Genomic DNA, 13,836 nt, shown 5'->3' on the forward strand with positions numbered 1-13,836 from the left:
TCGCTCTCTCTCGCTCTCTCTCTCTGCCCCCCTTCACAGGCCTTGGGTGATACTGCAGGTTTTCACAAGAGTCAAGATTCTAACACCTAGTAGGGAGAGACCAGGGATGCTGCCAACCATCCTATAATACACAGAACTGTGCCTCCCCCCAAAGAATCATCCTGCTCAAAATGTCAGTAGAGCCAAAGTGACAAGCCATCATCTATGGGCATGAAATCTCTCAAATGTACGGGCCCTCTCATTTTGCCCTTTAACATGAGGGGATTAGAGCAAGTCCACTTATGTATGAAATATATTCTTGAAAATTCATGCCAAGTAGCTCTCAAGACCTTCCCCCTGGATCCCCCTTAATGCCTCTTACTTACCCAACAGGTAAATAAGTTTGCCTCCCAGTGGAAGGACAGATACTACCAAATAAATAATTATGGGGTATCACATCGGGTAGTGATGAGTGCTATGAATAAAGTAAAGCCAAACAAGGAGATTGAGGCTGACAGATTGGGGGAGATTCTTTAAGTCGGGTGTTTGGGGGGGCAGTAGGTGACATTTGATCAGAGATCTGCAGGGCATGAATGAAAAGCCCTCAACACAGCCATGGAGAGAATAGTCAAGTGCAAACGTCCTGAGGTAGGAATGGTCTTGGGAAGTTTGAGAAACAGTGAAATAACCAGACAGTAAATAAAGGTGCATCGTGGTCTTACCAAAGAGCAGTGGTGCTCAAATGTGGGCATGCCCCTGAATCACCAGGAAGTCTTCTGAAAAGATAGTGTGGGTCCCACCCTCCATGCTCAGCTGTTCTGAGGTGGGACTTGGGAATCTACATTTCCAACAAGTGTCCAGGTGATGCCGATGCTACTGTCAAGGGGCCACAGTGCAAGGTCCCTTTTTCCTTAAGGCACAAGTCTTTTGCTGTTCCACACTTGCCACAAGCATAGAGCACCACGGCTTAATCATCTGCCTCTTTACAGCTCTGGCTGTTCCTGAGAATGGGACAGCAGTGGCTCTGTCCATGGTGCTGAGCGAACACTCAACTATTTGTTGAATTCCTCACAGGTGGCCTCATGTTCTTTTGCCATTCGGCTGTAACACTGGCAGAATGCTTAGGTCAGGGTTACCTTGGCCAGACCTATCTGAGACCTCCACTCACACCACACCAAACGCTGGATCCAGACCACAGCTCCGTGCTTACCCATGAAATCCTCTCCCCCGTGACAACCTCGTCCATTCCTACCCATTCTTTAAGGTTCTCCCTCCAGACTATCCATCCCATCTATCCAGAGTCAGGAGTGTTCCTCAGGTTCCTGCACCTGCAAATTCAATGATTTTCCCACACATTTGTCTTCCTTTCTCAAATGGAGGTCACAAGCAGGCAGCTCACAGGCTGAACCAGTCAACAGAGGTGTTCTGTTGAGGCTGTTGTATTTGAAATCCTAAATTCATTGCCCAAAATTTGAGCATGCGCAGATTTCACACAAAAATTCCAAATCCAGACTCCTCTGGAAAAGTCAGACCCAGTCACAACCGTGACCTGAGCAAGCAGCCTGGGGCTCTGGCATGTCCATCTAGTGGTCCCAGCAGCCGGACCTGGGCCAGGTGGGCGCTCAAGAAAAATTCGTCAATGAAACCAGAAAGACTTCAACAGGTAATGGGAGTGGGGGAACCACATTGTTCCAAGAGAGAAGACCTGAGTTGGGGGGGGGGGTGTTCTGATTCTAGCTGAGCTGTCACCCACACTTGGGCTCTCTCTGGACCTCAGTTTCCTTGCCTGTTACATTGAAGTAACGATGATTCCCTTTTCCCGGAGGTGCTGCCTCAAACAGCTGGAGGATGGTAAGTGCTGGCTGGCACTTCATGCTCAACAGGAGAGTTGTTACTGCAAGGAACCCAGTAAATATTCGCTCTCTGGGCCACAAAGGATGAGAGGGATTCGTGGCCCTGTCAGGGGCTAGGGAGTGGACACACTCCAGCCCCGCCCTGCCGGACACTACCTATGTGGCCTTGGGCATCAATCTGATTTAACCTCCTCCGGCAAGACGTCCAGGTGAGAGGTGCCGGTGGTGACGGCAGGCTGAGGAAAGAACAACTTCCCGAGCCCAACCGCTGCTCCTCCAAGTTTAATCCCTTTTGTTCCTAGACATCACTTTACACATACGCATTTACAGTTTAAAGTGCATAACCCCCCACCTTTAAAGAGGAGTTTTCCCTGCAGGGGGTGGAGCAGGGACTGGGCGTCTCGGTGCACCAGACAGCCGCGCTCCGTGGGGTTGGGACTAGAAAAGCGGCGGGGACACCCGGAAGCCAAGCGAACGCCTCACGCCCGCAGCAGCGGCCTCGCCCTCGGCGCAGGCGCAGCCCCAGATTCCCGCGGGCTCGAGCGGCCCCTCGTGGATGAACCCAGTTCCTGAAGGACCCGGGGGCTGCAGTGAATCCCCAGCCGCCCAGGAGGGGCCAAGCCAGCCTCTAGCCAATCAGAAGGATTCTTTTATCGCCGCCTCCTGCTGCAAGCGATTGGCACGCCCTTGCCTTGGTACGATGATTGACATCTTATGCAGCCGTTCGCCAAGTGGAATAGCTTGAAGAGCAAATATCACTGCGAATAGTCTCCAACGAAGGAGCATTAGCCACGCCCCCTCTTGCCAGTGGTTTCCCCGACAGCCTCGGGGCGGGAGCTTGTGCTGGCAGCCAATCGAGGGCCAGTGACGGCGCGGAGGCGGGGCTAGCGGGCAATGGTTGCCCGGCGGACGCGTCTGGCTTGGTGCTTTGGTCGCGGGGAACAGGGTCTCTCTTCCAGGTCCCCGCGACCGGGGGCTGCACCTTGAGGCTGGACAGGGAACGGGAGGCGCGTCGTCTCCCGAGTCTTATTCCAGGCTGCCTTCTAAGCCTTGAGCCGGGTGTTGCCCTGCACCCCCGGCGCCCCCGCCCCCAGCACAGCCCCGAGGATCCTGGCCGCGTCTGTCCCGACCCCACCGCGGCCACGAGCCCCTTGAGCGTCACCCCCCTCGGCCCCCCACTCCCGAAGCAGGCCACTCACGCCTCTGGCCGCGGCTCTTCCCCACTCTGGTTCGTGGAAGTGGTTGGTTACCATGGTGAAGCTGGCAGCCAAATGCATCCTGGCAGGTGAGTCTGAGCACTTGAAACCCAGCTTCCAGGTCCAGAGGCCTCCAAAGTCCTCGAGAAGTTTGTTGGCGTAATTTTCTCCACCCTCTCTCCCTTTCTGTCCCCCAAAGGCGAGTTAATCAAATTACGATAGAGTAAATTCCACTAGGTATGGAAGAATTAACCTTCCAGAACCCCAGAACACATTGTTGGATTCAGCTGACTCCCCCCCCCCCCCCCCCGCCGCCAACACATACACATCTTTTCCATGCTCAGAAACCCCTGCACCAGGACGTCCTACTCAGGGGGAGCCCACGCCTGGAAAAGCAGGCTCAGTGCACCAGAAGTGGGACCCCAGAGGTAGGGATAGTCTTTGCTTAAGGGATTTCACTTTGGAAACAGGGACAGAGCACCAGGCCCAGAGCTTGCAGGCGGCAGGGTGGTGGTCTTTACACCCCCAGAGTTACAGTGCTGCGCCAGGCTCTGGGACATGAGGGGGAGCCCCCAAAGGCAGGAATCTGACTGATACATCAGAACGTAGTAGGTGCTCAATAAATATTTGTCGCGTGAATGGTGACGTTTGCAGTGCCCTCTCTGCATCAGTCTGTACATATAAAATGACTCATACCTGATTGTAGACCTGGGCCCGCAGGAGACACACACATTTAGGACCCTGGGCCCTCCCCGCGTGCCGGACGCATGGATGTCATTGAATCAGGTCACGAAGCACACTGGGGGAGGTGCTGTAATCTCTGATCCCCCGGAAGCACTGAGAGGTGAGGTCCCCCTGGGTGGGAAGGTCACCAACAGGAATTGAACCCCCAGATCTGTTCATCTCTAAAGCCACTTGTGTTATTGTCAAAACCTGTGACCTTTCCAGGTTCCTGAACCAGCTTAGAAAAGCAGTAAGAAATTACATAAAGGGAAAAAAGAGATTCCTTTTTCTTTTTTTTTATTCCTCTCTTCCAGACTGAAAATAGATATATTTTTAATGACTTTTTTAAATTTGGAAATAAAAGGGTCACACAGAAAGGAGATTGGGATAAGACTATCAAATCAAAAGTAATGAGTGGTTCTCAGGAGAGATCTGTAGTTCCCAGAGTGCCAGGGGGGGCAGCATTGTGTAAGGGAAGTGAATCTGGCTGGTCTCACAGACTGTCACCTTGGACCTTCCGAGCCTCAGTTTCCTCAGATAGGGTGGGAACAATTTAATATTTTCTGCAATGAGCATTTTTTGTTGTTGACTTCTTTCTCTGACTGTTCCTTCTCTTGTTTTTTAACTTAACTTCCATCACAGAAAAGGCTCTGTGTCACACCCTCAGCACAGCTTGAGCCGCGTTCTCACAGCCCCCTGTGGGGTGGTATTGCTGTCATTGTTTCTAGCCAGAGCAGCCCAGAGAGGTCAGGAACTTGCAGCCCCTCACCACAACCTGAGGGAATGTGGCAGAGCTAAGAGCCAGACCGAGGAGAGCTGGCTTCTGGTGCTGTTCTTGGCCCCAAGCTGGACTCCAGACCTTTGCCTTGCTTTCCACCCACCCCCTGGCTTCTCCTGACTCCAGCACTGTCTGAGGACGTGACCCCTGGACAGCAGAGCCCTCAGCCCGTACCCCCTTTCAAGACCTCAAGTGAATCTCCTCTTGGAGGTTTCTGACAGGTTTCACCCTACGACCTCAGCCTCGTGAATCAGCCTCCCGGCCACCACCCAGCAGACACTCTCACTCTTCCACCCCTCACTGGTTTTGTATCACCTTTCTCCCACAGGCCTACTGGGGACACCTAATTAATCTTTTTTTTGTCATACACATATTGGTCACTGAGGGTCGAGGTCTTCAACCCGTGTTTAGTCACTCGGTGGATGTCTGTGGGGCACCTGCCTGCCCAGCCACGTATGCATGCCCAGGTACGGGGGGTTGGGCAGGCCCTCCCCCAGGGCAGCCATGTGTCTCGCAGCTGTCAGGCTGCAGATGCACACTGGACGCTCATCATGTGCCAGACACCGGAGCAGTCCTCCAGACTCAGCTGCCGGCCCCGGCTGAGATGAAACGAGCACTGGACATGCATCTCCATTTACTGGCATCAGTATCACTCTGCACATGCCAGGCACTGTATGTGTGAAGGCTTTAAATCCTCTCAGCTCTTGAGGCTGCTGCTTTCATGCCCATTTTGCAGATGTGGCAGTTGAGGCCTGAGAGACGAGCTGCCCTTTGGCCACACAGCCCGTTAGAGCGAGCTGTCCCCCAGGAGCTCTCATCCTCTGCCTCCTGGAGGGCTGCTTGACATCCAGCCCCGCCCCACCAGCCACGAGCCTCAGTAGCCGCACAGGTAGACAAGAGGGGATGGCGCCCTTCAGAAGCTGCGGGGGGCGGCCACTGAGCTTTGTCCAGCAGGAACCAGGCAGATTTGCTTTGGGGAAACCCAACAGGTCGCCCTCTGTCAAGCAGGACCCCAGCCTAGTCTCCCCCAGGCTCAGCCTCGCCTCTGGGCAATCAGCCCACGACCAGCTCTGCACCCTCCTCCACGCTCCCGCTCAGCTCACACTGATTGAACTTGTGCTCGTCATCTCGCTGCTGTGCGGATGTGTTTATCAGCTGTTTCCCTCCCATGCTCAGATCCCTCCACAGCCACGCGGGAGGCTTTCCATAAGTGTGGGTGCCTCTGGCTGACACCAGGAGCAAAGGCTTATGAAATTAGCCAGAAAAAATCTGCAGGGGATCTCGCAAGCGGGGAGAGCCAATTTCCAACTGGATTCAGAAGCAAAATTGGAATCGGGAGGGCAGATCAGCCAGGGGCAGGAGGGGAGTGCGGTGGCCTGTTTGTTCCCAGCCGGGTGGGTGCCCGGTGACCGTCCACCCACGGCTGCCCCTAGGGTCATGGGGGTGCAGTCACAGGAGCCCACGGAACAGCGCCCGAAGTGGGCCAGGAGCAGTACTGAGCTGGGGGCGCAGGGGTCCGCTGGAGAGTGGCGGCATCGGCGCGCATCGGCGTCCTCGCCGGGTTACCCAGCCTCTGAGCCTCGGTCTCTCCTGTCCGATGACGTTACTGGTGGTCGTGGGGGTTGAGGGTTGGGAGGGAGAGTGAGTGGGCTCTCTGGGGAGACTCACACACACTGGTTTCCTTTGAGAAGCAGTTGGCGACTAAAAAGCTCAAACCTGGAGGAGTTAACATGAAATGCCACAAGTAGTCAAGTAATTGTCTCCCGGGTGGAAATTATAGGTGGGGAAAGTCAAAGCTTGAGAAATGAACAGAACAGCAGGTGAGCAGGGTCAAGGCAGGAGACGCACTGAAGCTGACAGTAGAACAGGTGAAGAGCCGTCGAGGCCACGAATCGGAAGGCGCGAGCCGGCAGGGGCCGGCTCTGGGCACAGCGGGAAGAGGAGGAGGAAGCAGGCTCTGCGGGGTACGGGCTGGCAGGGGAGGGAAGGGCTCGGGGCGCCCAGGACGGGCACCAAGGCCCCCGGGGTCCTCGGGGCCCAGGAGGAACTCCAGGTCCCGCTGCTCCCAGCGTGGTGAGTTTCCCACCTCGGGTCAACGCTGACATCAGCTCAGTCTCCAGGGACCCGTGGCCCCGGCTGCCACTAAGCAGAGCCCTGGAGGGCAGTCTGGTTGGGGGGAGCTGAGCTGCTGCAGGTAGAATCGGGAGGAAGGGTGCACTGCCGCCCATGGGCACCCCCAGGTGAAGGTGGGATAGATCCCTGGGGAATGGACTTCAGGATGGTGAGCGCAGCAGTGGGCTTCTGCCCTCCCATATAGGCAGGACCCCTCCCAACGGCACCCCAGCCCCCCAGATGTGCTGGGCCTCCGTGGAACTGCCGTGCTCAGAACGGTCCGGTTAGCAGGGTGAGTCACGAGTCTGTCTGGCCTGACTCCGCTGAAGCGCCGCTGCGTCGGAGTGGGGCGTCGGTCCTACTTCAGGGCTCTGAACCCTCTGTAAGCTGCTCCCCTTCGGGGTTCATTCTTCTGCATGGAAAGACAAGCCCCACAGAGAGGGCTCTGGCCCCGCTGGGGGTTGCAGAGAAGTCTCCTGGGCCTGTTGCACAGCACACGTTGGTGTGACCCCTCTCCTAGGGTGTCCTGGACAGTGTCCGGCAGGGCCAGGGCAGAAGTGGTGTTTGTCCTGATGTCTGTCCTGCTCCGGCCTCACAGGAGACCCCGCAGTGGGCAAGACGGCCCTGGCGCAGCTCTTCCGCACCGACGGAGCCCACTTCCAGAAGAACTACACCCTGGTGAGATGGGACGAGATGGCCCCCAGGGAGTGGCTTTCCAGGCTTTTTTAAGAAGCGGGAAGAGGTCTGACTAGCGCTGCCTGAAAGGGCCAGTGGTGATGTTCTTCCCACGAGCACAGGGCCTGGGGAGCAGACTGGCTGGTGGGCGACTTGGCCACCACGTACAGGTTTCACATGGGCGGGGGGTGGACGGGGCCAGGGATCCCCTCTGACTGCACCAAAGTGAGTCCAGAACCCAGACTCTTGGGCTGGCACTGCTCAGGCGCCTCTCGGGCACTTGGGGTTCATCTCGTCCCACGGAACGCACCTGGGTATCCTGACACGAATGTTCTTGGTTTTTCTCAACAGACAACAGGGGTGGATTTGGTGGTGAAGACGGTGCCAGTCCCTGACACGGGGGACAGTGTGGTAAGTGGGGCCCTTGACTCGAGGGCCAGTGTGTCTGGTCCCCAGGAGAAAAGCAGTGGCAGAGCTTGACCTCGATGTGGGCATGGAACATTCCAGGGAGGGGCTGAGGAAGAGGAGGCCAGGGATGTGGCCCTTGTCCTCCAGAACTGACCTAATCCCCAGGGTCTTCCGCTGGTCCCTCTGGGGAATCCGTGACTCTGGATATTGAATTGTAGGGTACTATATATTTTTTTGTGCTTCCCCAGAAAAGTGGTTAAAGACTCATCAGATTCTGGAAAAGAGCTCCCTGAGCCAAAAGCAAGGTGCCCCTGATGCATTGAGCAGGAAGGAGGCGTGTGCCCAGTCTCCCCGTGCAGACCATGTTGTGCCACCCAGCACCCGGGGAGCTCGGGGGGAGGGCAGGGCTCCGTGGGCTGCCGGGGGCCAGAGGGGCAGACCCCACAGCGGTGCCTGAGCCATCACGGACTGGCCTACCTCAAGGCCTTCCCTGGCCCTGCTCTGTGACCACCTTTAACAGGATTGTTGCAAGGTCTGGCAGTCGATCTGGTTTCCAAAGTGCAGAGTGACCTTCTGGAAAGCAGAGTGGCCTGTGGGGTCGGCCTGTTAGCCTTCCCTGGCACGCCCCCCCCAGGCTTAGGGCAGGTGGGGTGCTGCTGCGGTCCACGGCTGGCCGCGGCTGTCTGCGCGCCCGTCATCTCCCTCGCGCCTCGGGGAGGTGAGCGTGCGCGTGAACGCGCGTGAATGTGCGTCTCGGCGCCGAGGCGGGGCTGACCGCCCTGGGCCCCCCTCGCCGATTTCCTGGGACTTTGCCTTGCTGCTTCTAGGAGCTCTTCATATTCGACTCTGCTGGCAAGGAGCTGTTTTCCGAAATGCTGGATAAGCTGGCAAGTAGTGTGGGGTCTTACCCCAGCCTCCCCCACCGCTTCCTGCCAAAAAGCGCGCCCCCTTGCACTGTTTTCGCAGAAATTCACTGCCACTAGGAGAAACCCCATCACCGGCCTCTGAGGGGCGTTGCCCCCAGCTGTGGGCCTCGTGGCCCCGTATCGGCAGGGAGGGGGTGCTCCTCTGTATGTGCCAGAGCTGGGGGCCGCATCCCCTGGCGCCACCCCCACCCCTCCTCCACCTTCTGGGAGGGTGGAGCGTTTCCCTCTCCAGATGAGAGGCCCCATGAGACTCCCCTTCCCCACCCCTGTAGATGCACCAAGGCTTGCTTGCATCCTGCTGCTGCCTGGGATCCAATTTGCTGGCTCTTCCAGGGTGACAGTCGCGCTAATGTGGGCCAGTGAGCTAATTAGAAGGCTGGAGCTCTCCAGAGCCTTCCCTGCATTTCCAGGATCAGCCACATTAATGGAAGAGGTTTACTGCCCCTTCATTGTCTTAAGAGAAACAGACCCAGTGGCGGTCACTTCACGCAGGGTTGGCTTCCTGTATGGCCTCAGGGTGTTTGCCAGGTGCTTCCTGTGGCACAGTCTGCCCCACAGAAGGGGGCACGTGTCTGGGCCCGTGCTGGCTGGTCACGTGTCCACCCCCGGCCTGGCCCGCTGAGGCCCGGAGCAGGCGGCCAGCCTCTCCTGCGGCAGAGAGCGGAGCTGGTGTGTTCTGGGGTTCTCAGTCTGTGGGGTCCGCGGTTCAGTAGGCTCTCCGACCTCACTTGCTTCCTTGATACCTAAGGAGATTCAGACCAGCCCAGAAAGTTGGGCGGTTTCCCTGGGATGCACAGAGCAAGCCCGCAGGAGACCTGCCCGCCCCCCAACCCTGCCCACCACTGGCCATTCCTTCTGGGAGCTGTTTGCCTCTGTGGGTGCCGCTCCCCTTTCTCACTCTCGTGCCCCCTGAAGGGTTTCCTCCGCCCCTCTCGTCCCTCCCCCGGGAAGCCCCATCTGCCGCCGCTGCGGGCGGGCGCTCACTGGCCCTCCCGCGCAGTGGGAGAGTCCGGACGTCTTGTGCCTCGTCTACGACGTGACCAGCGAGCAGTCCTTCCAGAGCTGCGGCAAGTGGCTGGACAAGGCTCGCTCCCAGGCCCCCGGCTCCTCCCTCCCAGGTAGGCCGAGCCGGCGTTCCGGGTTCCCAACCACACCTGCATGTCCATGGCGCAAGGCCACGAGGGGTGGCTGCCGGGGCCGAACAGGGGGCCCTGGGCTTTTGGGGGGCCGTGGCCAGGCCTTCTAGCTGCCACAGGTGCCTCAGTGAGTCGGCGGACCGGGCATGTCGACACCCTCCTGCAGGGCTGCGGGGCGGCTCCAACAGCCGAAGGGGGAGGTGCTGTCTCGGGGGCAGGAGCTGTTATTTGCAGATAGCCAACCCCAGGGGAGAGGCTCTTCATTTTCTTCCGTATGCAGGTCACAAGTAAACAGCCGGGTCCTGTTGTCACTTCTGAATGCTTTAAATCAGTTTATTTTTCATCCCTATGTGAGATCGACAAATTCTCCTCATTACGGACCAGGGAACGCGATCTCCAGAGACAGGCTCAGAAATTAGCTGCAGCTGGTGCAGCGGGGCCCGAACTAAATTACCTCTGCATCCCTGGCTCCGAGCCCAGTCCTTAGATTAGTATTAATGACCATTTTTAAAGTTTGCTCCATGTGCTGGGAGTCGTCGCTCATGCCCCCGCCCGCTTGGCGCTCGCGGCCTGGAGGGGACCAGCAGGCAGAGGAGCCGAGCACCGAGTCAAAGCCAGGCGTGGGAAGCGGGCCCCAGCTCCGCTGTGCGCCTCGGGGCCCACCAGGGAGCCCCCGTCCCAGCCAAACTTGCCACCCAGAGTCAGCAGCTCCCCATAGGGTGTCTTACACCCCTCGAAACTCACGGGCTTGCGCCTTGTCTTCCCAGCTGTCCCCCCAGCCTGCCACAGTTAACGCCATGCTTCTTTTGAGCAGGTGTGTTAGTGGGAAATAAGACAGACCTGGCTGGCAGGCGTGTGGTGGAGTCGACGAAGGCCCGGGAGTGGGCCCTGGGCCAAGGCCTGGAGTGTTTCGAAACGTCCGTGGTGAGTGCAGCGGCCTGAGCCGCAGTGGCCCCCTCGTGACCTCCCGCCCGATGGCTCGGCCACCATACGCAGCACTGATGTGCAGCCGATATTTCCATTCGTAGCCCGAGGTCTTGTCCCAGTATAGCAGGAGTCACTCGGGCATAACAGTAAAGCAGACCAGCCGCCCGCCCTGGGGAAGCTGTGTCTCCAGCAGCGGGAAGTACAAGCGTACTGTGTGATCGCGAGGACCCCGTGGGTGACGCTGTTGGGGCACCGTCTGTCCTGGGCCCACCTCGTGTAGAGGTCAGGGACTTGCCCAGGGTCACATGGCGAGTAAGGGGTGGAGCCAGGACCAGCGTGGAGGTCCACGGTCCCTTGGGTGCTGCTGTTCTTACCTGCACCGCGCCCCCACGGGGTCCCCCCCAGTGCCCTCCAGTGGGGTCAGGACCCTCGTCCACAGGGACTGAGAGCAACCTGTTGTGGCACTTACGTGCACTAGATCCTGATTTGGGGCATCCAGTGCTGGTGAACCCCCTTCTGAGTGGGGAACTGCATTCCCAGCCGCCAGGGCGCACAGTCAGATGTGCCTGCTTAAGACTTCGTGGGGGGGGGGGGGGCCAGGTCTCTGCAGGGAGGCCCAGAATCATTCCAGAGCTCACAGGGTCATCACCTGGCCGTAGCGCCTCTCCCCAGGGTTTTGGGGAGACGTGCCAGGCTGTAGCGCCCCTCCCATGCCAGGCCACATGGGCTGAGGCACCTGTGGTCGGAACTTGGGCCTTGTGGTCTCTGGACCTGATTCTTTGGCCTCCAAGAGTCACAGGGCTGGTAAGTAAACAGTGAACTGGGACTCCGCTCAGCTACAGGCACTACGTTGTCTTTCCAACACCGGACGGGGACCGCTGTTCACGCTCCCAGGGCACGCACCGGTGCTTCCTCAGAAAGGCGGGGAGTCAGGACGGCAGGTGCTGGCACCTCTCCGTGAGGAACAGAGCTGACGGGTCCCGGAGCCGCGTCCTCTCTGTCCTGCTGGAGACTCAGCGCCGCACCTGTAAAGCGGGGGCCGTGGAAACCTCCAGGGCGAGAATGAAGTCAGAGCCCAGCGCCAGCCTGGGGCGGCGAGCCCTCAGCACGCCTAGTGCTGTCTCAGCACAGTCTATTCCCCCTCGGAACTGCCTTCGTTCTGTCATCACTTAATTCTCATATTCCGGGACTATACAAAGATAAATGTCACTCCCGCCTCTGGCCCAATTATCACCAATGCTAAATTAATGAAGTCCAAATTAATGAGCTTTTGCTGGGTGGAGGCTGTCATCTTCGAGGCAGCCCGCCCCAGCAGAGAGCCGCTGCCCGCGGGAAAGGTGTGCCCACACCCCTCGGCCGCACTCAGGCGGGGAGGTGCCGCTCCCCGGCGCCCCGCGGCCCCAGGATGAACCCCCTCCCCGAAGGTGCGGGCCTCCGGTCTCCGCAGGCCGCCTGCCCCCTCGCGCTCAGGTGTCTTGTCGCTGCGCTCTCCAGACGGGGGCATAAATCATGCTTGAGGAGGCAGCGCAGAAGCGCTTGGTACTAACTGTGCGAGTTAACTAGTCCCCCCTGACTTGATGCGACAAAGCACCACTGGCAGCCTGGTTAAGAAAGCGCTAATTAAAAAGGAAATACAAGAAATGCGCTGGCCACGCCGCGAGGCTGGACACCCGTCCCGTCCCGCCTCCGCTTCCTGGCAGCCGCGGCCACCGCAGACCGGAGGGAGAGCCCAGCGCCGCTCGCACTGCGTTGATGGCCTCCAACTCCGCCGCCAGAACTTGGGCACCCTAAGACGCACACGTGTGCCCGTGGACCGCCCCCTCCCTCCGCGCTGACCTGCTCTCCGATTCTGACCTCGGCTTGGGCCCTAAGTCCGGGGCACGCCTGCGCTCTGTCTTCCTGCCGGCCCCTCCCTCGGCCCAACACCCTCGTTTTCTGGTGCCAGATGGGCCGGAGCTGGAGCCGGCACACGCTTGACACCGCCAGCCGCGGCCACGTGGCCACCGATGCTGCCTCCCACGTGGGGGTGCAGGTGTCCTTGAGAGCGGGTTGGTGTCCCCTGGGTCTTGGGCTGCTTGCAGCTTCAAGACGCCACCCCCATGTCGTTGGCCCAGGGCTGCCCCTGCGGGCATCCGCCACACAGTCCCTGCCACCACGTCCTCGGCGCTCTTGTCACTTGCTCTGGTCAGCACTAACTGTCCCCACAGGTGTGGGGTGCCAGCCCCCGTGGCCATCCCCAGGGCCACCAGTCGAGCACCCCTTCCTGTGCCTGCCGGCATCGGGCGCTCGAGGGTCAGACCCAGGCTCAGCGCAGGCGACCCAGGGCTCCCAGTGAGTCCTGCCCCGCGCCCCGTCACCATCCCCTAGCGAAGGTTGCTGTGCAGCGTGGCCAGAAGTGCCCGCCGGGGTCAGCGCCGAGCAGGTGCAGCTCTCCTTGGCGATGACCGAACCAACCAACTCCATGAACTTGCCTCTGCAGAAGGAGATGGAAAACTACGAAGCCCCCTTCCGCTGTCTGGCCAAACAGTTCCACCACCTGTACCGGGAGAAGGTGGAGGCGTTCCAGGCGCTGGTCTGAGGGCCGGCGGCGGCCGGGGCAGCTGGGCAGAGCTGCTCCACCCCCCAGAGGCAAGAGAAGGTGAAAGGGACCTCCAGTGTATCCTGGCAGCTTTCAATAAATGAGACCGTGCAAAGCAGCAGCCTCTTCATTCCTGGCCAGGGTGGGCCCTGGGCCCAGAGCGGCCCCGGCGCCCGGTGGGGGGCTGGGCCCCGCTGGCTGCGTGCTGGGAGCATAGACGGCCCTGCCCCCTGAGGGCCTTCCAAGGACAGAGCAGACCCCTCCGTGGAACCTAACTTGGCTGCCGCGGGGATGCTCCGCTGGCGGTGTGGCGCTGGCTGAGGAGGCTGGCTGAGGGGCTCACGGCCTCCCCTCCTGACTGGGCCTCGCTCCCTGCCCTCCAGCTGCCAGGCTCCCTTGAGGTGACCGCTGTCACCGGTCGCACAGTGCCCTCTGCCGGCCGCCTGAGGCGCCTCCGTCAGGCCCTGCCCCTCCACTGCCCGGGAGCCAAGATCGGGGCCACTCTGCTTCGGTGACCCGCGTCTCAGTGAGCCGGGCAGCAGTCA

At 59.5% G+C, this 13,836-nt stretch overlaps 1 protein-coding gene across 1 annotated transcript; it reads left to right on the forward strand.

Annotated features, from left to right (window-relative positions):
- Positions 1-2,717: 2,717 nt before the first annotated feature.
- IFT27 (intraflagellar transport 27) lies at positions 2,718-13,406 on the forward strand. The gene is made up of 7 exons (XM_004675690.2): positions 2,718-3,117; positions 7,240-7,319; positions 7,668-7,727; positions 8,552-8,611; positions 9,651-9,768; positions 10,601-10,710; positions 13,193-13,406. Exons 1-7 carry the CDS (start codon positions 3,084-3,086, stop codon positions 13,289-13,291), a joined length of 561 nt encoding a protein of 186 aa, XP_004675747.1. The 5' UTR covers positions 2,718-3,083; the 3' UTR covers positions 13,292-13,406.
- The last annotated feature ends 430 nt before the right edge of the window (positions 13,407-13,836 follow it).

This window comes from Condylura cristata, unplaced genomic scaffold (assembly GCF_000260355.1).
Source record: "Condylura cristata isolate star-nosed mole 26May11 unplaced genomic scaffold, ConCri1.0 scaffold00004, whole genome shotgun sequence".
Classification (NCBI taxonomy): domain Eukaryota; kingdom Metazoa; phylum Chordata; class Mammalia; order Eulipotyphla; family Talpidae; genus Condylura; species Condylura cristata.

Coding starts and splice junctions, on each gene's coding strand:
- IFT27 (XM_004675690.2), top strand. CDS start 3,084: ATGGTGAAGCTGGCAGCCAAATGCATCCTGGCAG. Junction 7,728..8,551: donor CTGACACGGGGGACAGTGTG/GTAAGTGGGGCC, acceptor TGCTGCTTCTAG/GAGCTCTTCATATTCGACTC. Junction 8,612..9,650: donor CCGAAATGCTGGATAAGCTG/GCAAGTAGTGTG, acceptor CCTCCCGCGCAG/TGGGAGAGTCCGGACGTCTT.